A 24,638-nucleotide genomic window follows, 5' to 3' on the forward strand; every position below is an offset into this window, starting at 1 on the left:
GTTGCGAGGGTCAAACTTCCCGTGTCCCCTCAGGGGACAGCATGGGCGTCCCTCACGCCCGCCCTGCCCGTGCCCTGTGCCCGGGACAGGGCCAGTCCCGCTACCCGGGGCCCCTGGTGGAGGGACCTGGCTGAGCTGAACCGGGCGCTAAAGTGTCCCCAAAATGCTCCCGCAGGTGGAAGTGGACGAGAACGGCAGGATTGTGGATGCCCGCTTCAAAACCTTCGGCTGCGGCTCGGCCATCGCCTCCAGCTCGCTGGCCACGGAGTGGGTCAAAGGGAAAACGGTGAGGGAGCTCCGGGAAAGCTTCACAGCTTCCCACGCACCTGCGTTCTCTGTTGGGATCGTGTAGGAAGTGCTCTCCAGGGAATCCCTGCACTGCTTCGTGCTGTAGAAGTGACTGCCAGCAGTGTCAGGGCTTCAGTTGTAGGGCAATAATTGTTTTTTTACAACCATCAGAGAATCCAATTAAGGTTGGAAAAGCCCTCTAAGAACATCAAGTCCAACCGTTCCCCCCGCAGTGCCGGGTCTGCCACTAACCATGTCCCCAGGTGCCACATCCACATTGTTTTTGGACAATTCCAGGGACAATTCCACCACGGAGCTATTTGGTGTCTTATGCAATGAGCATAACGAGGCTGAGGGCAGAAATTTTAATTATAGAGAGCCTTTAGATCATTTAGATTGGTTTTTCTGCCAGCAGTAAATGCCCCTCAGTGTTGTGATAGAGGATCAGCAGGCTTGGAGCAGCCCAGGATGGGGACAGTCTGTGACACTGATACGTCAGTCAGACATTCCTTAATTCCCACATCTCTCAGTGCCCTGGGCAGCTGGGATCATCTCCCCTGTGGCTTCTGCTGGCTCTGGAGCATTAAACCTTCTTAGCAAACACAAACAACAGGGCCCATGACCACCTCTGCCTGTGTTTCAGGTTGACGAAGCGCTGAAAATCAAGAACACAGATATTGCCAAGGAACTCTGCCTTCCCCCTGTCAAACTGCACTGCTCCAGTAAGTAAAAACCCTGCATCTCAGGTACTCTAGGAACAGCACAGATGCTTCTGTATGCTGTTTTCCAAACAGTTTCTTGTTCAGATTTCAGGGGTAATTCCAGAGTTTTCAGATCTCTTCAATATTTTGGAGCCCGTGGCTCAGCAGGCTGAAAACAAATGCTCAGATTCTGAATGTATTGTTATCTGAAATTGTATTACATGAATTCAGCATTATAGGAATTCAGTATTTTAGGAATTCCGTTCAGCTTCTACTCCTAAGATCAATCTGTGCTTTCTTGTCTTGTTTGCTCACTGCTGCCTGCTTTTCTTTCTACCTCATCTTACATCCTAAAAGCCCTTGAATTGTCCTTAAAATCCTTTTTATTTTTCCCTTTGCAGTGCTGGCTGAAGACGCCATCAAGGCTGCCTTGGCTGATTACAAACTGAAGCAGGATTCGAGCAAAGAATCCGACAAAAAAGCCGACAATGCCTGAACTGCTTGCACAGCTTCCCCTCCTCCCTCCTCCTCCTCCTCACTCTGCAGTGCGATTCCCGAGCTGTAGTAGGACCCTGTGCACTACTCAAGCTGTAAGATACGCACAAGTTACGCACAACGTGTCCCTGTGGTGTCCAGCCACTCCGTAGTGCTCACAACGGCCAGGATGGGCTCCTGTCCCCTTGGGAATGCTGTGGGAAGACTCTGCTCCAGAGACACAACCCCGCTGTCTGGTACTGGAAGGGCTGCACTTTTTTTGGGGTTTTTTTTTTTGGGAAGATGTCTAGTTTTGCCTAATACTTTATGGAATTTAGTGGTAAGTGTTGCCTTGGTGTGGATGTGTGTGTGGGAGCTGTGGGGCCGCCCTTGGCTCCTGCGGGGTTGATTTCGCAATCCGGGGGCAAATTCCTGCTCTCGGAATTCTTTGCAGGTGCCAAAGGGAAAAGTGGCCAGGAAACACTGGTGGTTTCTGCTCCCATCCTGTCACCACTTAGTTTTTGAAGCTCCTGTTTGAGGCACAGCCTGAATTTTGGGGTGTTTTCCCTAAGAATTCCACTTCACACTCACCAGGTGCTCTGTTACAGCTGTAAATCCTGGGCTAGAGGAGGGTATCCCTGCCCAAGGAAGGGGTTTGCAACTGGATGAGCTTTAAGGTCCCTTCCAACCCAAACCACTCCAGGATTCTCTAAAATGCACCCTCAGACTGGAACCCCGGTGGGGGATAGCAGAGCTGGAATGCTCTGAAGGGGAGCTCCCACAGTTCCTCTTTTGCGGGGAAATATTTCCAAACCAAGCAGACAACACATGGGAAAACTTCACCTTTTTACCTTCCAACCCCCCCCACAAGACACCTCACTTCCCATTTTTCATACTGAGGGCATTGTTAAACACTTAAAACCACATTTAAAAAAATAATTGTCTCATTCTGCTGCATCTGGGCACAGTATTTGTAATTTTTAACGCAGAGGTCCCACGTTGCTGCTGAGTTTGTCACTCACAAGGTCCCTCTTGTGGTTCCTCAGCTCCTGGCACCCTCCAGCAGTGAGGAACGTGCGCCTCTCTCTCATGGAACAATCCTGCTATTTCCCAGTTTAAAAAAAAAAAAGTCAGGGAAACTTCACACACCCACATCTGCTTCGGGGCAGAATCAGCTCTTTGTGGTGGCACGTTCTTCCAAAGGGAAGCTTGTCCTGAGGCAGGGATGTGATGGGATAAAACACAGGGATACAGGAGGTTGCAAGGATACAGGGATGTGCTGCTTTTGAGGCAGAACAGCCTCTCCCACCTTCCAGGTTTCCCTGCTGTTCCCACTGGAGCAGCTGCACCCCAGTGCCGTGGCTGAGTCGCCCACAGCCCCCCCTTTGCCCCCCCCCGCCCACAGCTGTGGGTACAAGATAAAGGTTTCCTGGAAGTGGCATGTGATGTGCTGATCTGAGGATTGATAACACCCTCCCCAGGGCTCCCCTGCCCCTGGAGCCCAATCCAGCAGTGCCCCTGGAGGAGCACAGGGACACGGGGACTGTCCCCTGGCCACCCCACGGCTGCAGAGACACACGGGAGAGGAGCTGTGCAGAGGAAGTGTTTATTTCTAGCTGAAGGGGTTTAGGAAATGAGGCAAAAATCCAGCTGGGCTCTGGGGTGAAAGAAGGAAAGGAGAGTCCTTGTCCCTAAATCCTCATCCCTCCTCCCCTCGGCTGGCCATGGGCAAAGCTGCCCCATGTCCTACACACCTCCAGCCCTGGTCCCATCCCTCTTCCCAGAGGGACACAGCTCCCAGCCAGGCACCGGGCAGGGACCAGGCTGCTGCTGATTATTAAAATCACGTTTGGGAGGAAGCTGGTGGCACACTGGGGGCAGGGCTGGAGCTGGGAGGATGCACTACCCCAGTGCTTGGGGTGGGAGAAGCCCCTTGGGCAGCAGGAGTGGCGCTGACAGCATTCCAGCACTGGGGAAAACCACCAGCTGGCAAATCCCCCCCATGAGCATCCCATCAGCACGAGGTCAGGGGAGGGAATGGGATCTTCAGCGGGGCTCCCTTGAGCCACCACGTACGTACAGAGCCTCATCCACCATGTCCATCGTGTGTCCCGAGCCAGCAGCTCCTCAGGCTTGCCCAGGACCGTGTCCCTGCCTCAGATTCCAGAGGGGGCCTGGGAGCCATCCTGGGATGCATCAGGGGTCTCCTTGCCTCCTGCGCTCGCCTCTTCCTCCGCACCGGGATTTTGGGCAGGGGGCTTGGGTTGCTCATCCCCCACCTTCTTCCTTCCTTCCTTCTCTTCCTCCTCCTCCTCCTCCTCCTGAGGGGAATTGTGCTCACCCCGGGCCCCATTGGCCAGCGGTGCCTTGGGGGGGGATTTGAGGTTCTGGGCAGCAGCCAGGATGTCCGCCTGGAGCTGCCGGCTGCCATCCAGCGGCTCCTCCGCGCCGGCCTCGGGCGCTTTCTCGGGCACCTCGCTGAACGCCCGTGCTCCCCCCGACTTGTCCCGCTCATCCACGTATTTTTTCTTGGGAAAGGAGGAGGGATAGTAGGCGGAGGCCTTGTGCTTCTGCCGGACGATGACGGCGGCGCAGATGATGAAGAGGAGGACGAAGGACAGTGAGCCCACCACCACCACCAGCAGCAGGTACTCCTTGAAGAAGTCCACCAGCCCGTCCAGCATACCCGGCGCCGAGCTGTTGGTCACCGTGGTCCCCGGCGCGTCCCCCACCGTGGGGCTGATCCGGGGGGTCACGGGCTGGGCGGGCAGCGTGGCCGACGCCTCATCCCCGTCCCCGCTGCCCGCGGGCTCCGGCAGCACCGGGCGGTGCCGCGGGGCTGCCGCCTGTGCCGGGGCCGCCGCCAGCAGCACCAAGAGCAGCAACCACGCACCCATGGCCGAGCCCGTTCCCGGGATTCGTGCAGGGGACCTGTGGGATGCAGGGGGGAGGGGGACACGTTAAGAGCGACAGAGCGAGCCCCCCAAGCCCTTCCCCAGGCCAGCCCCCACCCGCCTGAGTTTCCTTATGGAAGTAGAAAGGCAGCTCTGGTTTTCTTGCCCCGACAGAGCGAGGGGCTCCGTTTATTTTCCAAGGGCGCAGCTGGAAGCCAGCTGGGTGGGATTGCTCAAGTCCAGGGGACCGGGGCTGCTGCCAGCACCCGGCTCCAGACAACGGTCATTTGGCTGATTAGAGAATTCCTGAAAAATGGAGGTTTGCAGTGGAAACTTTGACACAGGGAATGCTACAAAGGGGCCGGGCCTGGTGCAAGAGGCATTTCCCAACCGCCCGTCCCAGACCGTTAATTCCCAGCTGGAGCACGGCTAAAAATAGGTTGGGGCAGGATTTCACCCCAGTGCCACCATGGTGGTTGAGTGAAGCTGGGAAGGGGTGCAGAATAAAGGGGCAGCCCCAGAGCTGGGGTGCAGGGAATGGGGGTCCCAGGGGTCCTTGGCTGCCTGAGTGTCCCTGGTGAAGGGGGAAAGGTCGGCTCCGTCCCCGTGCCGTGCTCCTTGCCTGGATGGGCCGGATCTGCCCCGTTCCACAGCCCACAGTGTGCTGTAGGATATGGGACACGCGCTTCCCACCCCGGAGCGATGACCGGGGTGAACCCCTGGGCAGACTCTGCACCCCACGGGATTTGGGAGCGGGACGTGACCGTCCCCACCACATCGCGAGACATTCCCGAGGGACATCAACGCGTGCCACGCCACGTAACGCCATCGAGCCGTTCCCAGGGCTCTTCCCCTCCACACAGCTCCGTGGGGAGGTCTCAGGAAACAGCTCCCCAGGTCCATCAGCAGGGACCCCCCCCATGACAATTCCCCAACCTCAGGCTCCCCAAATCCCAACCCACATCCCATTTTCCCCCCGAACAAACCCAAGCCAGCAGCTCTGCAGACCGGGAGGGACTCCAGCAGCAGGATTTGGCTTCCAGGCTCTTTCCCGGCTGCACAATCTGGTTTCCATTAATCCAGAGCAAACAAACGGCAGCAGAGGTGGGAGGTGGCCCTGGACCCCCGACCCTTCCGGGCACTGCTGCGGCTGTGGGGTCACAGCACTGACCAGCACTGGGAGAATGAAGGGCTTGGGGGGCTGGGATGAGCCCCTTCATCCTCCCCTTCACCACAGACAGGGGCCCCTCGGTGCAAAAGGGGTCCCGGGATGGGGACGGCATCAATTCCTCGGCAGCCATCGGAGCTGAGGAGCAGCTGCGGCCATGGAGGGGCTGAGCAAAGCCCAAAGCAGTGCCAAGAGCAGGGCCCAGCACCGTGGGCATTACCAGCCCTCCACCCCCATCCCAACCCCATTCCAGCCCCATCCTCGCCCATCCCCGAACCCACAGCTCGTCCCCAGCTCCGCTTCCCTCTGCTTCCCAACTGCTCCAGAAATTCACGATTTCGGTGTTGTCCAGACGCGGCACGCTCCGATTCCTGCCTGGGAATGCAGCCATGTGGCCGACTCCATCCCGTGTCCCTCCGTGGGGACATTGCCCAGCCCTCAGCGCAGCACCCCCGGCTGTGGGACAGCCTGTGCCCTGCTCCAGAGCCACCCCAAGATCGGGGAGCAGCCTGGCACACCCAGTGGGATCCTCACCTTGCCCGCAGCCGGCGGGAGGGAGCCGGGAAGACGGGATCTGTCCCACACACCTCGAGCCCCTTTCTGCTGCCTGCTGGGATGGAGCCTCCTCCTTCTCCCTCTTCTCCTCCTCCTTCTCCTCCTCCTCCTGCGTCGCAGCCCGGGACCAGCTTGTTCTCATTAGGGCCGGGATGGGGAGGGGGTGTGGGAGGCCAGGGAAGGGCAGGCAGCCCTCAGCCCCCTCCCAGATGAACTCCAGCTGGGGCTGGGGGTGTTTCCTGGTTTATCCCGTCAGCAAAGGAGCCCTGATGCCCCCCATCATCAACCCCGGAAGGGGCCACATTTTGGGGTGCAAGTGGGGGTGGGGTCACACAGGGTGTTGTTGCAAAGATGTTTTTATCCACGAACGTGGGGGTAAAGCCCCATCCGAGGGTCCAAGGGGGGCAGTGAGGGATGTGAGCTCAGTGCCCTGGCATTATTGAGGCAGTGGGGCAAACGTGGCTTGGGACCACCCCCCCCCTAATTTCAGGAGAACATTTCCTAAACATCCCAGCCTGGAAATGCTCTGGCCTGGGCACCTCTGCCTTGGGCTCCAGGCTCCAGGCAGGGATCCCCCTGGTTCCCCAGACAAACACAGCAGCTGCTCAGATCCTCGGGTCCTGGTCTCCAGTTTGGGGATCTGGGGGCATTGCTTGGCCCCCCCCAAGCTCTGTCTCCCCCCGCCCTGGTCCCCTCGGCCTGGCCTGAGGTTGCTCAAGAGGCTGCAGCCGCTGTGTGACCTCATCCTGTTGCTATTTTCCTCTGCTCCTCCCTGGGGACCTGCCAGACCCCCCAAAAAGCCATGGCCAGCGCCGGGGGACCGTGACCCCTGCGGGGTGGGGGGCGAGGGATTCTGTCCCCCCGACGGAGGGGAGCTGGCGCCGCTGGGGTTTCTCCGGCGTCACCGCCGGCGTCGCGGCTCCCCGAAATAAAGGCCCCGTCCGTCTGGCTGCCCCGGCGGCTCGCAGCAGCTGCTGGGGCGGCTTTTCCCGGCCTTAAGTGCTCAGTGATGAAATCCTAGAGGGGAAGGGGGAAAGGCGAGGGGAGGCCGGGGGTGAGGGCTGCCTGGAGGAGTTCCAGCAGCATCCGGCCCTGCTCCTGCAGCCCAGGTGGGGATGGGACTGAGATTCCCCCCCCTACACCCAGCGATGCCGGAGTTGAGCTCAATCTCCTTGTCCAGGGTCCCCTTTCCACCCTGCCCAGGGTCTGCATCCCACATCATCCAGAGTCCCCATCGCTGCTCATCCCACCCTAGCCAGGATCCTCATCCTGCTTTGCCCAGAGTCTCCATCCCTCCTGGTCCAGGATCTGCATCCCACCCTACCCACGGTTCCCACCCTTCATTGCTCAGAGTCCCCATCCCTCCCTGCCCAGGATTCCTATGTCCCTCGCCCAAGATCCCCATCCCTCCCTGCCCAGTGTCCCCACCCTCGCAGCCGGGATCCCCGTCCCAGTTCCCGGTGCCAGCTCCCACCGGCCATTACGATGCCGTTTTTGCCTGCGGCCGGGCTGTCCCGGCCCCTCGGAGCTGGGCAGGGCAGGGACCGCCCGGCCCCGCCGTGTAATTTGGGGCAGCAGGAACGCAGGGCTGCTCAGGGCTGGGCTGGGCAGCACAGCCCGCCCGGGGAACCGCCAATTTGAGGCATTTCAGCCCTGCTCTGCTTCTAATTTGCTTCCCTGGGCTGCGCTTTGCTGTGCCAGCAAAATACCCGGAGGGGACCCGTCCTGCAGAGCTGCACGAGGCGTGTGGAGCTCCATGTGCAACGTCGTGCATGGGATTGTGCCACCCATGGCTCCGTGTCACCCACCCACAGCCCGGTGCCACCCCACCGCACGCTGCCCTCCCGCTGCCGGGCGGGATCCCTGCGGACCCTGCTGTGACACCGCGCCGGCTTCCCGTGAATTCCCGCGCCGTGAGCTGGGCGATGGCAGCCCTACAGGACCTGTCGACTGCGCCAAATAGGGCAATTCCCGGCTCCTGGCTGCCGGCTCCCGCTCCGGCGGTGGAGGAAAGTTTATCCTCGCTGGGCTCCTGCTGGAGAGCGGCCGGCACAGGGCTGCGAGAGCAGGAGCAATCCCTGGGATCTGCACCCATCCAGTTCCTCGGGACACACCGGCCTCATCCTCACCGAGGGCAGAGGCCGGCTCAGCCGCTGCGGGGTGAAGCCAGAAGATGGGAGCATCCCTCTTCCCCCGTGACTGCTTTGGCTGGCAGGGCGCTGGCGTGGGGACACAGTGGGACAGAGCAGGGTGGCACGAGCAGGGAGCCCGTGGCCAGGGTGTGGGGACCGGCCATGGCCACTGGCTGTGGGTCCCCTGGCCCGGCTGACTCACCCATAAACATTTACATTCACAGCCGTAGCGGGGCCGTGCAGCTGCCAGGATCCAGATGGAAAATATCCCAAGCACAGCGTGAATGTAAACAGGCAGCAGGGCCGGGATGCAGGTGAATGACCACGTTGGCTATTCCCCCCAGACAGACACCCCAGAGTGGCCCTCGAGGAGGCTGCAAGCTTGGGGATGAGGGGAAGGGGATATGGGCATGTGGGAATTGGGATGTGGGAATGGGAATGCTGAATCTGGCAGGGCAAGGGGTGGGGACAGAGAGATGGGGACTTTGAGCCTGGTCACAGCAGGGATGGGGATGTGGGGATGGGGAGCCTGGGTGGAGCAAGAATGGAAAAATGGGGACACCAAGCCTGACAGGACAGGGCCAGTCCTGGGCCATTTCTGCTCCTCCAGGGAAGGGATCACTCGGTGGCCTGAGGGGTGACTGACACCTGCCTGAGCGGGTGAAATGGTGGGACCTTCGTTGGCCTCTCACGGATTTGTTCTCCCTTCCCTCCCAGCCCCAGCCAGGCAAGGACAGCCGGGGCCAGCGCTGCCGGACGATGCCGATACCCTGCGGCCACCGTTCGCCCCCGGGGCTGAGCATCTGACAGGCGGCAGCAGCAGCTCCGGAGGCGTCCCCGCCTCGCAGCGGCGACCGCAGGCAGGAACACGTTGTGCCACTCGTCCTGTCCCCGTCCCCCGGCGTTTCCGCCCCGTCCCCGCCGACCTTCCAGCTCCCACGAGGCCGAGCCCACGCGGGAAGGAGGTCTCGGGGGCTGCGGTCCCGTCCCCAAGGTGCCGGGGTCTGGTCCCTGCAGCGGGTTTCGTTTCTGCGCCCCCAGGGGGCTGAGGGGGAGGATGGAGAAGCGAAATTTTGGCAGCAGGATGTGGGCAGGCGGCGGGGCAGGGAGGGGGCTGCCAGGAAGAGACCACCATGTCCGGGTAACGCTTTAATGGGATGGGCCTGACCTGGCCGCGGGAGACAAGCTCCGTCACACTGGTCCAAGCTAAAACACCGGGGAACGCCCGCGGCTCCATCGGGAGCAGCGCTGCGGAATGCAGGAGCCATCCCTGGGGCTCAGGAGTGCTCCGGCAGGAAGCTGCTGAGAGTCAGGTTGTCTCCATCGGGCTCGGGGCTGCCGTCGGGCACCAGCAGCTTGTGCCGCCGGGCCGGGACAGGCCGGGGGCCGGCGGCCGCCTCGGCGTCGGGCAGGAGCGAGGAGATGCAAACCATCTCGGTGCGGCTCAGCTGGCGCTGCCCCGTCCGCGCCCGCCGCCACAGCAGTGCCCCCAGCACCCCCGTGCACACCAGGAAGGTGGCGGCCACCAGCCCCAGCAGCAGGATGGCCAGCAGGCACTTGCTCATCACCCCGCTGGGCTCCCAGGGCACCGTGGTGCCCGCCGGCGTCGTGTCCCAAGGGGCCGGGAGGGTCGGTGCAGGCGGAGCTCCGGATTTCTTGGGTTTCCTGTGGCCCGTGGTGGTGAGGACAAAGGCTGGGGGGGCTGTTGAGCGCAGCCCCGAGGAGGAGCTGCTGTTCAGGCCATCCGTGGCTGTCCCCTCCTCGATGGGTGACGTGAGCCAGCTGGGGGTGGTGGTGGCGATGCTCTTTTGGGGTGCTGACGGTGGGCCAGGCTCCGAGGCCGGCAGCAGATCGGGATCAGGGGAATCGGTCTCATCCATGGACTCAGCCGTGGTTGGCATGAGTGCCTTGGTGCTGGGTGCTGGTGGTGGGGCAGAGCTCAGGAGCAGGTCGGGATCAGGGGGATCTGTCTCATCCATGGGATCAGCTGTGGTGGGCACTAGAGGCACCCGGAGCAGGGCGGTGCTGGCGCTGGGCGCTGCTGGTGACACAGAGTCCTCCAGTAAGTTGGGAGAAGGGGAATCTGTCTCATCAGGCTCGGCCATGGTGGACACTGCAAGCACCTGGGGCAGGCTGGTGTTGGTGCTGGGCACTGGTGCTGCAGGGCTCAGGAGCAGCTCAGGCTCGGGGGAATCATCCATGGGATCGGCTGTGGTTGGCACCCAGAGCAGGCTGGCCTTGCTGCCGGGTGCTGGTGGTGGCACAGAGCCACCGTCGCTCTTGTCACTGCTGATCACCGTGGTGGCACTGGGCTCCTGCCCACTGTCATCCCTCTTCCCACGGGAGAGGGGCAGGGGCTTGGCTGTCCCCCAGACCCACTGCCCTCCCTGGGGCAGCCCCGGCAGCTCAGCCCCACACGCCTGCAGGGGGATCAGCAGCAGCAGCAGCACGGCCCGGCACAGCGCCATGGGACCTGCAGGGGACAGAAAGGGCGGGTGGCATCGGGGTCCTGCTCCCCATGGGAGGATGCTGAGTGTGGAACTGCCCCAATGTGGGATCGCACTCCAGCCAAGGATCCTTCTCCCCTCCTGGAGAGGGGCCCTCGGGTTTGGGGGGATGGAAGATGCGCCCAGCGACCTCCTCCTGCTACAGCCCCCACCTGCGGGAGATCGGTTCCGCTCCAGGGACAAGTTTTGATAAGGAAGTGGAACGTCTGGAAATGGGAAATCAGCCGCGATGGAGGTGGCTGCTGCGGGTCGGGGCAGTTGCGGGATGAGTCTCCATGTGGAAATGAAACCACAGGGATGTCACCCACGTTTGGACAGACCCCGCCCGGGTGCCCGTCCTCCCCCTCCACCCACTGGGCTGGCACAGGGTTCCAGGGCTGAGGCCACCATGAGCCTGCGCCTCCGTGCTGGAGCAGGAGAGGCAAATCCACCCCAAACTCACGCCAAACCACCCCATTCCATCTGTCCATCACCAATTCCCCCCGCCTCGGCAGCCGCGGTGGGCGGAAGCCACCGAGGTCCCTGCAGATCGGCACCCAACAGCATCCAGACACGGCTCAATGCTCCGAGCATCCCCAGGAGGCTCCCACATCCCCAAAGCACCCACCAGCCTCCCAAAAAACCCAGGGACCAGCACGGAGCGCGGCACCCTCAGGGACCCCGAGCACCCCCTTTGCACCCAGAGCATCCCCGGGGCCGAGCCCCGCTCCAGCCGCTCCCCACCAGGGCTCACCTGTGCTGATGGACGCGGCGGGATCCCGACTGCAGGATCCACCGGCGAGGGCCTGGCACGGGGGGGCGAGGGCAGCCCTGGCACCGGCACCCGCGGGGCGTCGTGGGCCACCCTCCGCCTGCACCTCCCGCCGGGCGGGGAAGGGAGGGAGCGCGGAAGGGCGGCTGCGGTTTAGAGAGCCCGTGGGGGAAGGACGTCACGCCGACAGTGGGGCCACCGAGGGCTGGGGGCTGCGGGCACCCCCCGGGGAGGGTGGCAGGGGATGGGCTACACCCCAAAGAGGGGCCTCTTGCCCTGGTGGGAGCCCCCGGCTCGGCCCCACCGGCGGCCCCGCGGAGCTGCTGCGCGCCGGGGCTGGCGTCGCCCCGAAAGCAGAAGTGACGGCGAACCTGGTGCTGCCACCCCCGGGCACGGTGTGGGCATGGCCAGGGAGGGGGGAACGGTGCCCTGAGGTACCTCAGCACCGGGAAACGCCCCGGCATGCGGGCAGAAGGAGCAGGAGGGTGAGGCCCTGACTTGATGTTTTGCACAGCCCTTGTGCCGGGCTCCTTCTCTCTGCACCATCCCCAGGATGCTCGCAGGGGCTCCCGGGGGGCTGCTGGGTGTTGTCCTGGGTGTTGTCCCTGGCATTGGCACGACAGGAAACCCCTCGCCCCAACCGCAGGCTCCGGGCGGGAGGCGCAGCCGCAGCCGCAGGAAGGTGCTGCAAGAGGCACATCCGCAGGAACGGGCTCGGGGTGCCAACAACCCCCCGCCCCCGGAAACCCCAGCCCGTCCCTGCTCCGAAACACCTGGCCAGGGGGCTGGAAGAGGGAAGAAATGCGGCTCAGGTCTGTGGGATGAGCATCCCTGGGATGGATCCATGGTGCCCAGGGAGCGTTGCCTCTCTGGGAGCATCCCTGCCCGGCTTTGGCGTGGTGCCCGGGTCGGGATGGTTGTGCAACAGCCCCTGAAACGCCGCAGCCCTGAGAAAGCTCAAACCTGGGTGGAGTAAGTGATGCTGTTTCCAGCCCAGGCTCTGTGTCATTCCAGACTTCCCGCTCCCTGGAAGCAAGTTTCACCTGGGAAGAGCAGGAGCCCCTCCAGCTCCAGGGCAGTTCCCAAGCAGCGCTGTTCCTTCCTGGGAACACATCACCCCCACCCACCCCGAGACCCCCCAGCCCGTCTGTGCCATCACATCCCACATCCAGCCAAACTCTTGGGTTCATCACTGGGAATCACCAGGAGGATTCCATGTGCGACCCCAGGGATGGGCCCTGGCTCTCCTGGGACAGGAGCAGAGAGTCCCCCCAAGGACCCCCTCAGCCACAACCCCTCCACTGAAGTGTCCAGCATTCAAGATCCCGGTTATCAATCACACCTGGAATGCCGAGGGCGGGCGCAGGACGCCGAGAGCCAAAGGAAAAGCCAAGCAGAGGCAGATTATAATCAATGACTTTTATCTTTTGAAAATGGAAGCAAATATTTGGACAGATACTCTGGCCGCTCTATAAGAGCGCGTCTTTCCGGACTGGGCTGGTTCTCTCCCGGGATATCACGGCTACAAAAAGCTTCAGGCACTGACTCCGGTTGAGCCTGGCGAGGCATCAGTTCATTTAAATAAAATACAGGCTAGGAACTAAAATCTCCCACAACCCCACCCCCGGGCATCTCAATCCAGCGGCTCCCAAAAACTGATTTCCCTCCAATGTTAGGAACAAACCCGAGGTCCCCAAGCACACAACCCTGAAGTCACACGTACAAATCAACACAGAAATCACCACTGTGGGGAGAACGACCTTCGGGTTTTTGGGTTCCAAAAGAAAAAAAAAAAAAATCCATAAAAATACACATCTCAGGCATTTACTGCAATACAGAAACATCACCAAACAGCCAAAGAACCCGGAGCGGCCGGATTGTGGATCCACGGGCACAGGGCAGGGGATGCCACTTGTCCCTAAAACACAGAAATCCCACTTTTCTGAAGCTTTCCTGCTCTGCAATCCCACCACATCCTCTGTCTCCTCCATCCCGTCCTCATGCCTCTCCAGCTACGTCCCCCGGCCGATTCCGCCTCCACGCACACATCCCTCCACAACAGGGAATCCTTAACCTGGAAGTTCTGAACATGCAAACACTGGGAAAAATGGAAAATCGTAGAATTCCTAGCTAAACTAATGGAAAATAAAAAAATCAATCACTTCAGCCTGGACAAAGGGACTCGTGTCCGCCGGGATGCTCCAGGTGGGGGACGCTCCGCACACAAGGAGCTGCCACAGGGACAGAGTCCAGCTGGGATAGGGATCAGGAGCTCTCTGATGGTCTTTGCCCACCTATGGATTCAGGATGGGTTGTCAGCACTCCCTGGTGCTGCAGGGATGGGCTGTGCAGGGATGGGCAGCACCGGTCCCGCTTGGCACAGCTTTCCAGGGTGTCCTGGATCCCATTCCCAGCACAAGGACACAGCTGGGAGCAGGGAGCCAGCCTGCCCCATAGCCCTGACAGCTCCTTCGCAGGGGAGACCCCACCTGAGCAGAGCTTTGCTGAGCTGAGCTTCCATGGAATTCCAGGAGGAGCTCGCTCGCCAGCCCGGAGCACTCACAGGGTCTTTCCCTGGAGGATCCCAGAGAAACCAGTTCTCCAAACTGGGATCAAATCCACCCTCCCAGTCCCTTCTGCTCCGAAGGACTGGGAGTGCAGGAGGCAGGGTTGGGGTTGGGGGTTGCTCATCTGATCTGGGAACAAATCCTTTCCTGCAAAGCTTTCCAGCATGGCAGGGTGGGAGGCAGGAATGGGAATGATGGACAGGAGAAAACAAATGATAAAAAAAATAACAACGCAGGCGTTTTGTTTGTGGAGAATCATCATGGAAAAATCACCTTCCTGCTGCTCGTGCTGCCTTGGAAAATTCCTATCATCAGCACTGGTGTGAGGGGCTGACTCGGATTCCAAAAGCTCCTTAAAATCCATGAGCTGAGGGGGGCAGGAACAAGGATTTACAGCAACTGCTGGCATCCCACAGCTCACCTGGAACTCCATGCTCCATGGATAAAAACATTCCTGCATGGAAGTCAGTTCTGCCTCGAAATGGAAATAAAAATCAGCAAGTAAAACATGTGAGTTTGGTCACGGAATCAAACCTTGGGATTGTATGAAAATGGGAACGTGGTGCTGGCTTCAAACTTCAGTAGGAAATAAATCCCCTCGTTCAGAATGATAAATTTGTATTTTTCTGGGGCTGGGGACACGTTGTGGAGCAGGAAAGGCAGCTCATCCCATCTCCAAGGGGTCTCCACAGGGAAGGGAAGGGAATGGAAGGGAACCCACCTGACTGTTCCAAATGGAGGGTTTATACAAAATAGCTTCAGCTTTGTTCTCTGCACAGTGTAAACACCCCCCACACCCCCTGTCCCTTGGAATGGAAACACAAATACTGCAAAAGTGGCAAATAAGAAAAATAAAAGCGATTTTTTTTTCTATTTTTTGGCAACTTCAAAAAAAAAAAAAAGAAAAAGTGGTTAAGAACAATGTGGTGTTGGTCCCTAAATCTAGAAAAAAGATATTTGGGCATGACATTGGAAGTCAAGAATGGATTCGTTTTTCAAGGATTCATAATAACATCTGGAAAAAAAACAAACCAAAAAAACCCCTGTAAAAGTAGCACTTCTTGTTTTTGACACAGTCACAGAAATTCATTGGAACATCAGGAAACGAAAAAAATCTTTCACTAAAAAGCTTGGCTTGAAATCATCGGCTCTCGTTGACGTGGATTTAGGAGAACAGGAAAGCTCGTACTGGAATGCTGCAGGCTGCTGCTGGCTGAACTGGGAGCTGGGATGTGCCTGGGCTGGCGGCCCCGTCAGTCCGCGATCTTGGCCATCTGCTGCTCCAGCTTGGAGATGCGCTCGTCCTGGTTGGAGATCGTGTCCTTGATGGATTTCAGCTCCTTCAAAATCTCGTCCAATTTGGCGTCGTTTTGCTGGAAGACAAAACAGGAGTGAGGAGAGCTCTGGGGTTTTCCAAGGAAAGGGCTCCTCCCAGTGGGATTGTTGGAGGGATGAGGGTGTGACACAGACTCTGGAGCAGTTGGGATGCTCAGGGCATGGAGCAGCATCTCCAGCAGCACCAGTGCACCCAGGCAGGAGCAGTACCTGCTCTTAAACCACACTTTCCTCTGTGTCCCAAAGGACACAGTTTGAGGACAGGGATTAGTGGTGAACAAGGTGCTGGTGCTGGGTTATGGTTTGGGCTTGGGGATCTCAAAGGTCTTTTCCCAACCTCAATGGTTCTGTGATTTAGAAAAAACAATTCCCAGTAATCTTCCATTTCTATAGAAACATCACAGAATCATGGAACATCCTGAGTTGGAAAGGACCCACAGGGATCATCCAGCCCAGTTCCTGGCCCTGCACAGACACCCCAACAAGCCCACCCTGGGCATCCCTGGCAGTGCTGTCCCAACGCTCCTGGAGCTCCCCATTCCCTGGGGAGCCTGGGCAGTGCCCAGCACCCTCTGGGGGAAGAACCTTTCCCTGATCTCCAACCTAAACCTCCCCTGGCACAGCTCCAGCCATTCCCTCAGGTCCTGTCACTGGTCCCACCCTGGGATTCCCACCTGAGGCCACCACCCCTAAAATTCCTGGAGTTCACTCACGGGGTTTGAGGCATCCGCTGCTTTCTTTGGAGCATTTATGAGATCACTCTTCTTGTTCCCGGCGGGTTTGTTGTCCAGTATGTTCTTCTTGACCACCTTGAGATCCCGGTTTTTGCCTGGAATGTACCCGTGCTTCAAGGAGATGAGGAGAGGATCAGCATTCTTCCCCTCAAACCACTCCTCTGCTTCCAGAGCTGCTTCTGGGCCAGCTGTGTCCGGGTACAGGTCGTCCTGGAAGAGGTCGGACTGCAAGGCAGGAGACATGGATTGGTCAGGAGCTCTGGAGGCAGGAGCTGGCTCCAAAGCCCGGCCCCAGGGCGGTGCTCACCTTGCGGGGAACCGTCATGATGATGGGCTCACACTTCCTCTCGTGGAGCTTGAAGAACCTGCCGTGGAAAAGGAGAGGTGGGACAGGGAGTGAGGATCAGGGAGATGCAGGAGATGGGAAAGGAGCAACCCCAAGGAATCACAGAAATCCCTCTGAGACCATCAAGTCCAGCCACTCCCCCAGCACTGCCAAGGCCACCATAACCCAATGTCCCCAAGTGCCACATCCACACAGCTGTGAAATCCCTCCAGGATGGGGACTCCACCCCTGCCCTGGGCAGCCCCTTTCAGTGCCTGACCACCCTTTCCATGAAGAAATTGTTCCTAATATCCAAGCTAAACCTCCCCTGGAGCCACTTGAGGCTATTTCCCCCTGTTCCCTGGGAGAAGAGATGGATCATATTCCCAACCAGCAGTGATGTTCCCTCCTGGAGCCACTGCAGCGACATCCCGAGATGTTTCCTGACCTTCCCAGGTTTTCTGAACCACCACTGCCCTGTGCTCACTGCTCTGCTGCTTTGACCACTCCTGAAATTCCCAGCCCCAGCTCCCAGCCCTGGGATGAGCTCTCCTCACCTGGCAATCTCACACTTGTTGACATCGAGGCCCCTCTTTGGCATGAACCCCATCCCCCTCTGCGGCTCTTTGCTGCTGAAGGTGTTGAGGTAGTGAACGTACGGGGACTCATCCGTGATCTCAAAGTAGCGGATGCTGCTGTCACCCTGCAAGGAACCCCAGGAGACCCTCCAGAGGCTGCAGGACCTGTGTTCCCTGTGCCCACACTCCTGCTCCCGACAGCCATTCCCTCCAGGAATGCTGCCATGGACAGCTCACAGCTGTTTTTGAAGCAAGGCTGATCCCCACCACAATCCGAGTCCATCAACTGAACGGTTCCTCCAAGTCCTGTTCCAAACACTGTGGGACAGGGATTGAACTCATGCTTCCAGGCTGGGAGTGGCCCCTTCCACATCTTTTGTGGAAAAACCTCCTGCCACAGTCAGGCAGAAAGGCTGTAAACCGGTTTATCCTTAATTCCAAGCAATTCCACCGCACTGTTGTCTCTGAGACTGCAGGAGGGGTGGCAGATAGAAACCCAATATTCCTCCTTAGATAGAAACCAAATATTCCTCCTTAGCTGCTACAAAGATGGGATTCATGAACATGCTTGTATGGATTCTCCTTTGTAATTCCTTGCTCATCTTGGCTTTGGCTCCTGTTTGTAGGAGTCCATCACAAGTGGGCACCAAATTCCTACAAATTGCTTTTAGAAAGGAGCACCTCATTCCAGTTTTCTATTATTTAACCCCACAAAATTCCAGTGGGCGTTGCCACACGCTCCAGCATCTCCAAAGACTAGGAGGACAACATCCAAAATGTACCTTCCTCCCACACCAGTGTAAAATCCTCCAGGTCAACACCAGCAAGGAATGTTTTGGTAATGGTGTGGGACTTGTTGCATGAGGAGCAGCTTTACCTAATCCATCTCAAAGAAACATCCAGGTCCACTCCAGACCTTCCCAGGTTCTGCAGAGTGAGGATCAAACCCATTCCAGAGCAGCCTGATCTCTGCAGCACTGATTTTTTGGGGAACGTTTTTGGGGAACACAGGTGCCTCCAAAGCCTCTCCTTACCTTCCCACACAGGTAAATGATGTTGGTGTCTGGGTCGTAGAAGGGCAGCAGGACCCCGTTGCTGGTGTCCATCTCGTGAAGGGCTATTGGCTCCTCCATGTTTTTCTGGAAATAAAAACACCAGGGATGTTAATAAAGACTGGAAAAGCTTCTGTTCATAGAGGGAGGGTTTAAATTATTAACACTTCGTAGCCACTGAGCTCCCGGTGGTGTCTGCACCACCCAGAGGGATCCGTGTGTTACAACAAACGCTGGGAATGTTCACGAGCTGATTCATTCCCCAAGGGCATTTTAATCACTAAATGAAATAAAAACAGGAGCCAGGAAAATTCACCAAGTCAAGGGAAATATGTGACACAGTGAGTTAGTGACAGTGGGATGGGATGTGTGGTGGATGATGACCCTGGAGACACTCAAAAGCCACCTGGCCACAATCCAGGTGGTCCCTTCCACCCTGAACCCTCCTGGGATTGTTGCTGTCCTGCTCTGCTCAACACTGAGAGAGAGGTGACCTTCCCACAGCCCCTCTGCTCCCTGTGTGTCTTCCCAACCTGCAGCTCCCAGCTGATCGCTGCTCCTGCTCAGTTCCTTCACTGAGTGACCACACAGCCAAAATTATGGAAGCAGGAGCAGGCAGCAGATGGAGAGGGAATAACCTCAGGTGGATAAATGATGAATTTAGGAAGGAATTCTTCACTGTGAGGGTGGGGAGGCCCTGGCAAAGGGTGTCCAGAGAAGCTGTGGCTGCCCCTGGATCCCTGGAAGTGTCCAAAGGCCAGGTTGGACGGGGCTTGGAGCACCCTGGGATAGTGGAAGGTGTCCCTGCTCATGTCAGGGGGTTGGAACGAGATGGGCTTTAATGTCCCATCCAACCCCACCCATTCCATGATTCCACAGCTGCAGGGCTGGGTTTAGGGTTAGGGTTAGGCTGGATGTGAGGGGCACAGGGATGCAGTTTGGGATCGTACCGGGTTCCACAGGGCCAGCTGCCGCTCGCTCATGCGGCTGAAGCCGGTGGTGAAGATGTTCCCATCTGCCAGGAAAATGGCTCGCATGGGCCGCGCTCCCTCGTGGGTTTTCTCTTTCTCCTGGAAGAGAGGAGCAGGTCAGGATTAGCAGTGAACAGAAAAACCCTTGGAGTGGTGGCTCCTCTCTGGACACGCTGCTCCTCCATGCTGGGGGAAATCCAAGGAGCAACATCCAACTCTCCTTCACTGCTGCTTCAGGGAAGAAGCCAATCACTGAACTACAAGAGAAGGGGACATTCCTGGCTTGCTCCAGCTTTGCCAACCGGCCTCCTGCAAGGCTGAAGGAAAACCTCTTTGCAAGCTACAACTTTGCATGCACAACTCTGGAACTGTAATTATACAAAAGGATTAGATGTGGAATTACACTCCTGCAGGTTTAAAACTGAGCCCTAAAATCCCGGTTCAAACGCTAATCCCAATAAACCCAGACAAATCCTCCAACCCCTACCATTCCTCTTGTAATTTTTGAAGAGCACGACTGAACGTGGTGGTGCATAAACTGAGCAAGAAGGTTCTTTCTTCCATATTTTCTTGCTCATTCCCTGCTGGAGTGAATCCACGTTTCTTTAATAATTAAGCAAACTTACAGCGACAATTTCTTGTTTCCTGGGGTCGATAACTCGGACTTTTTTGTCTTTGGAAGCTGTGCAGATGAGGCTGCCGTTGCGATTCCAGCTGACGTTGTAGATCATGTCCACATGCATGTCATCCAGGTTGATGAGGGCTTCTCCTGTTCCCACATTCCAGATGATGATGGCGTTATCACAGCCTAAAATGGGAAATAACAGCTCAAGTCACAGCACTGGGGTACACAGGGGAAAAGCCAGAGGTGGGGAACAAGGGATAAACCTCCTGCAGCTCCAAAGGTTTTTTGGGGAAACCAAAACCCAAACTGGGAGCTCAGGAGGGATTTTTCTCAATGGAAAACACCCAGCTCATCCAACAATCCCGCTGAAAGGACTCGCTTCTTTCCTTGGGATCCAACCCATGGAAGCCTCAGACTATGCCAATGGATAATGAATTATCCAATTCATTTCCATAATGATGCAACTGATTTTCAGTGGTCAAAAAAATCTCAATACATGGACTGTACCAGCCAAGGAGACGATTTGGAAAATGCTGACCCTGAAAGTTTGTGGGAGGAACAGCCGGACTCTGGGATACTTTGTAGGGATCAGGGGGAAAGGAGAAACACTTGGACCAGTTCTAAAAGTATATGGGAACAGGGATGTAGGGAATGCAGACGTAAATCGTTACTGCAGATCAAATAAAGTCTGGAACAACTCCCAAGCTCCAATTCCAGACATTTCCTTGGTGCTTATCCCTGTAAACTGAAGATACAAAAGGCTGAGATACAGAGGGGGCTGCGAGCCAGCTACTGCCTCGGGTCTTGTGATTCACAGGGATCTAAGGGATCTGAGCAGCTGGGAGAGGGAAGAAGGAAAAGGAAAAGCAGGAGTGGAAGGAAAGCAGGGAGAGGTGGCTGTTCCCCCGTCCCTGCGCTCCGTACCTGCGCTGAGCAGCACGTTCCGCGCCGTCGGATGCCAGGCCACGATGCCGACTCTCTTGGAATGGCCTTCTAGCACTACCACGGGCTCTGTCAGGGACAGGGTGAGCCCGTTCTCAGGGATCTGCCACACCTGCAAGGGAAAGGAAAGCTGCTCAGCCAAGGGCGGCCCATCCGAAGGGCGCGTGGCTCGGCTGCTTCGCGCATCCCGCAGCCGCCGGAGCCGTCGCTGCTCCGTGTAAACAGGAAGGGAATTGGGGAGGGATTCGTTCCCAGCTGCCAATAAACCCTTGGCTGATCCATGTGGAATATCCTTCCTCACTCATGTGCCAGGACAAACCCACAGCTCCTGATGCTGCAATCCCTTTATTCCCGTGTCCACGGACACGCTCCGTTCCCATCCTGCTGAGGAGTTGGGAAAATCTCCCCTGCAGCTCCAATTCCATGGGAACAAGCTGCTGTCTTTCCAAACCATGCTTGTCCCTCAGAAGGACAATGCTGCAGCTCTACCACTGCCTACTTTTTATTTCTCTAGGAACACCAGCAATTTGTTTTCCTGTTAGATCTGGCTCCTTTCAGATCCCATTTAATCAGGGAAGAGCAGTTTGGTCCTGGAAGAAGCCAGAGCAGCCCAACTCAGGACTGCCTGTTCACTTCTTGCCTGGTTCCACAACCCTTCTGTTGTAAGATTCCTCAGGGAAGGGCAACCAGGAGGAGGAACAGCCCCCCAAGGATGCCAGAGCACTGGAATTCCAGCAGGAGGGAGGTGGCTTTTCCAGCCAGCAACGACCAGGGATGGGACAGACAAACCCATCACCCCAAAGCCCCAGGGCAGGATCAGCCCCACCAAAACTATTCCTGCAATTCAGCACTGGACAATCATCTTGGAATTGAGTTTGACCTACATAGAGTGAACTAAAAAATTACATGGAATTACAGGGAGAGCCCCTCGGGGAGCAGTTGGAGCTGCTGTAGGTAGATGGCAGCATTAGAGCACATTCACTTTGCTTCCCATTGTTTGATTTTCCTGGAGTTGGGAGAACGGGGCTTGCCAGACCCTGCCCACGACGCCCAACAGGCTGTGGGATGTGAGGGAGTGGATTTGGGAAGCGAGGCAGACAGAGATGCGTGATGGACACGTGGATTTCTGCGCTAATCCCAGTTTTTCCCTTCTCACAGGGATGGCTGGTGCTGGAAAAAACCCAGCGAGATGCAGAGATTCTCAGTGGGTACCAGCTCACCTCCAAATAACCCAAAAATTATTTAGCTTTTCATGGACACAGCTCCCAGTGCCATCCTTCTCAGCATGCCGGGAGAAATGAGCACAATGGGAACACCTCCCCAGGAGAGGATTTCTCTGCAAGGGATGAAAATGGTCCCGGCCCTGAGGCTGCCAGAGCTCCAGGAGCCTTTGGACACTGCTCCCAGGGATGCACAGGGTGGCATTGTTGGGGTGTCTGTGCAGGGCCAGGAGCTGGGCTGCAGGATCCTTGTGAGCCCCTCCCAGCTCAGGATATTCCATGATTCTGTGGAAATCCCTCTCTCCCTTCCCACCCGATGGAACAGCGCTGGTGACACAATGACATCAACTGAGGCTTTTACCACTCCAATTTTAAAATGGGATTGCAAACAGGAGCTGCTCAGCCTGGAAAACCAGGATCTCATCCTGCTCACTTCCCATTCCCCCCCAGCTCCACCAGTGACTGGATCCAACCCCTTGCAGGTTCTGCTGAAACCCAACACGCCTGAGAACCTCAACAAATCCCTTCCCCCACCCCTGACACTGAAAACTGGGTTCCAAAGGTGTCAGGTTTGGAGAAACAGCTTTTCTCCTGCCACTTAGGGAGTAACAACCTGACAGCAACAGTTTGGAACATGTCTGTGATGGGAATTCCGTGTCAGTCTGGTGCTGCTCCTAATGCCAAAACTGCGGGGGGTCTCTCCAATGAGCCACTGGGCTTTGGTGGGTTTTGTGTTTCTCATCATCTGCCCTCCTGCATCTCTAGGGTTGGATGGGATATTGGGAAGGAATCGTTCCCTGGGAGGGTGCTGAGGCCCTGGCACAGGGTGTCCAGAGAAGCTGTGGCTGCCCCTGGATCCCTGGAAGTGTCCCCAAAGCCAGGCTGGACAGGGCTTGGAGCAGCCTGGGATAGTGGGAGGTGTCCCTGCCCATGGCAGAGACTGGAATGGGATGGGCTTTAAGGTCCCATCCAACCCAAACCATTCCATGATTCTAAGATCAGTCATTTTTTCCCCCTGAGAGGCACAGTGGGATACAGGGACCTGGCCTCAGTCCCTCAGCCTCACTCTCATTGTGGGAAAAGCCTTGCAAACTGAGTTTATTCACCAAAATGACCCAGGAGCAGCAGAAGCTTCTGAGCCCATGACCTGCAGATGAGCCAGGCAGGGACAGCGGGGTCAGAGCAGCTCCAGCCAACATTCCTCCCTGCCAGGGGCAGCCACAGCAAATGGATGGGCGCCCTGGGCCCCCCAGTTCTGTTCTGCACCATCTCAGCCAGGAAGGATCCTGAGATCCCTCTGAGCAAGTGCAAAGGAGCCAGAAAACTCCAGAACCAAATTTAAACATGAGCCAGCGAGTGCAGGGGGTGGGAGAGGGAAAAGAGACAAAATCCCAGTGAAAAAGGGTTTTTTTTAAAGCCTCTAGAGGACAGATGGAATTTTCTGTCAGGTAGCTGGGAGCAGCTGCAGGGCAGTGTAATCCTGGGCAGATTACAGACTACTGACCCAATAATCCTGCCTGCTATTCCCAAAAATAATAAAGAAACCAATGTGAAAGGTCAGGGCATGGTCCCAACTGGCCCAGCCCCTCGTTCCTGCACAGGGTGGGAGTCTGGCCTCAGCCTGGGATCAAATCAGGTTCACAGGGAAATTACAGAATTTTAGATGCAGGACTTACCCTGCCGAGGGTGAGGACTCGGGAGGACTCCAAGGAAACCTTAAAACGCTCCAAGGAAACCTTAAAATGCCTGGGCATTAGGAAATGTTTGTCAGCTCTTCCTCCCGTGGGTGTCTGGGGGTTTTTTGGGGGGTTTGATGTTATCAAGGCTGTTTGTTTGTGCAGGAGGAAGTGGAGCCGTGGCACAGCTGAGGGAGAGGTTTGGGGCTGCAGGAAGGGCAGGAGAGGAAGGTTTTGCACAAACAGCACGTGAGAAAGAAAACAAAGCAAACTTTTCTTTCATCCCCTTTAAAAAGAAGCAAAAACGGTCTCCTCTGGCTCTGCACGAGCTGAAAAGAAGATTAAATCCATTCTAGAAAGAACACTAGCTCCTACATCATATATATTCTTTTTTATCACCTTAAGTAAGGAAACAAATGAGTTTGAGGCCTGGATTTATCCATGGCCCTGCTCCCATATCCCTGCAGGAAGAGGGTCTTGGTGCATCATTTTTACAGGGTCAGACCTTCTCCTCATTCTCCCTTTCCTGGTTGGTGGCCCAGGTTGCTGCAAAGGCTCTCTTTGATTTTTAAAGAAATCTGCTCCATCCCATGAGCTCTGCTCTGGCCTTTCCACACAAATTCCTTAAAATCCACCTTCTGATGAAGGAAATTTTCCATACCTGAGGAAGGGCCTCGATACCATCTACAAACCTTTATCCACTAAAACATTTTCCAGCTGAATGGAAAGCCTGCAGTACATCAGAGCCATCCAGCACAAGGTCAAGCAGGAATATTTAAGTCATTCCTTATTTGCTGGCACAAGGAAACAATTCTTCCACGGGAAGAGGCCACAGAAGGCATCTGCAAGGAAGCCTTTGGAGAGGAATGTCAGGTCTCCTCCTCTTTCCCATCCTCTCTCCAATGCCATGTCCGATATTCCCAACACTGAACCTGTCCAAGGTTTATGTGCAGGTGTTGTAAAAATCTGGGAATTTCTTTAGAGGAGATTTCTGGCTTTGGAAAGGGCTGAGTGAAGCTTCCCTGTGCCACACGGGGGCTGCAGAGTTATGGCTGCAGGGAATCAGGCCTTTCCACCTGGAGACAGTGGTTTGCACCTCAAATCCATGCTCTCTCCCTCAATACCATCCCAAATCCACGCTCT

At 57.1% G+C, this 24,638-nt stretch overlaps 4 protein-coding genes across 4 annotated transcripts; 1 reads left to right on the forward strand and 3 right to left on the reverse strand.

Annotated features, from left to right (window-relative positions):
• The first annotated feature begins 140 nt into the window (after nucleotides 1-140).
• On the forward strand, nucleotides 141-2,420 carry LOC121672422 (iron-sulfur cluster assembly enzyme ISCU, mitochondrial-like). Its single transcript, XM_042045064.1, has 3 exons — nucleotides 141-286; nucleotides 932-1,010; nucleotides 1,391-2,420. Exons 1-3 carry the CDS (start codon nucleotides 164-166, stop codon nucleotides 1,483-1,485), a joined length of 297 nt encoding a protein of 98 aa, XP_041900998.1. The 5' UTR covers nucleotides 141-163; the 3' UTR covers nucleotides 1,486-2,420.
• Nucleotides 2,421-3,053: 633 nt separating this feature from the next.
• Nucleotides 3,054-5,731, reverse strand: LOC121672424 (transmembrane protein 119-like). The gene is made up of 2 exons (XM_042045065.1): nucleotides 5,366-5,731; nucleotides 3,054-4,394 (listed from the first exon to the last, which is right to left on the reverse strand). The coding sequence occupies exons 1-2, from the start codon at nucleotides 5,656-5,658 to the stop codon at nucleotides 3,620-3,622; spliced, it is 1,068 nt and encodes a 355-aa protein (XP_041900999.1). The 5' UTR covers nucleotides 5,659-5,731; the 3' UTR covers nucleotides 3,054-3,619.
• A 3,615-nt stretch (nucleotides 5,732-9,346) lies between these two features.
• On the reverse strand, nucleotides 9,347-11,824 carry LOC121672421 (P-selectin glycoprotein ligand 1-like). Its single transcript, XM_042045063.1, has 2 exons — nucleotides 11,453-11,824; nucleotides 9,347-10,685 (listed from the first exon to the last, which is right to left on the reverse strand). The coding sequence occupies exon 2, from the start codon at nucleotides 10,678-10,680 to the stop codon at nucleotides 9,490-9,492; it is 1,191 nt and encodes a 396-aa protein (XP_041900997.1). The 5' UTR covers nucleotides 10,681-10,685; nucleotides 11,453-11,824; the 3' UTR covers nucleotides 9,347-9,489.
• Nucleotides 11,825-12,874: 1,050 nt separating this feature from the next.
• On the reverse strand, nucleotides 12,875-20,899 carry LOC121672425 (coronin-1C-like; the record flags this gene model as incomplete). The annotated part of the gene is made up of 8 exons (XM_042045066.1): nucleotides 12,875-15,410; nucleotides 16,086-16,331; nucleotides 16,414-16,471; nucleotides 16,989-17,134; nucleotides 18,044-18,148; nucleotides 19,012-19,131; nucleotides 19,659-19,840; nucleotides 20,582-20,899. Coding segments are annotated over 8 exons (1,295 nt in total), but the record flags the coding sequence as incomplete, so codon positions are not given.
• Between the last annotated feature and the right edge of the window lie 3,739 nt (nucleotides 20,900-24,638).

Source organism: Corvus kubaryi, unplaced genomic scaffold, assembly GCF_017639235.1.
Source record: "Corvus kubaryi isolate FWS band 111438036 unplaced genomic scaffold, C.kubaryi_AGA036_p1.0 62001, whole genome shotgun sequence".
Taxonomy (NCBI): Eukaryota; Metazoa; Chordata; class Aves; order Passeriformes; family Corvidae; genus Corvus; species Corvus kubaryi.

Coding starts and splice junctions, on each gene's coding strand:
- LOC121672421 (XM_042045063.1), bottom strand. CDS start 10,680: ATGGCGCTGTGCCGGGCCGTGCTGCTGCTGCTGCTGATCCCCCTGCAG.
- LOC121672424 (XM_042045065.1), bottom strand. CDS start 5,658: ATGGCTGCCGAGGAATTGATGCCGTCCCCATCCCGGGACCCCTTTTGC. Junction 4,395..5,365: donor TGCTGCTGGAGTCCCTCCCG/GTCTGCAGAGCT, acceptor TGCATCCCACAG/GTCCCCTGCACGAATCCCGG.
- LOC121672422 (XM_042045064.1), top strand. CDS start 164: ATGCTCCCGCAGGTGGAAGTGGACGAGAACGGCAGGATTGTGGATGCC. Junction 287..931: donor AGTGGGTCAAAGGGAAAACG/GTGAGGGAGCTC, acceptor CCTGTGTTTCAG/GTTGACGAAGCGCTGAAAAT. Junction 1,011..1,390: donor TGTCAAACTGCACTGCTCCA/GTAAGTAAAAAC, acceptor TTCCCTTTGCAG/TGCTGGCTGAAGACGCCATC.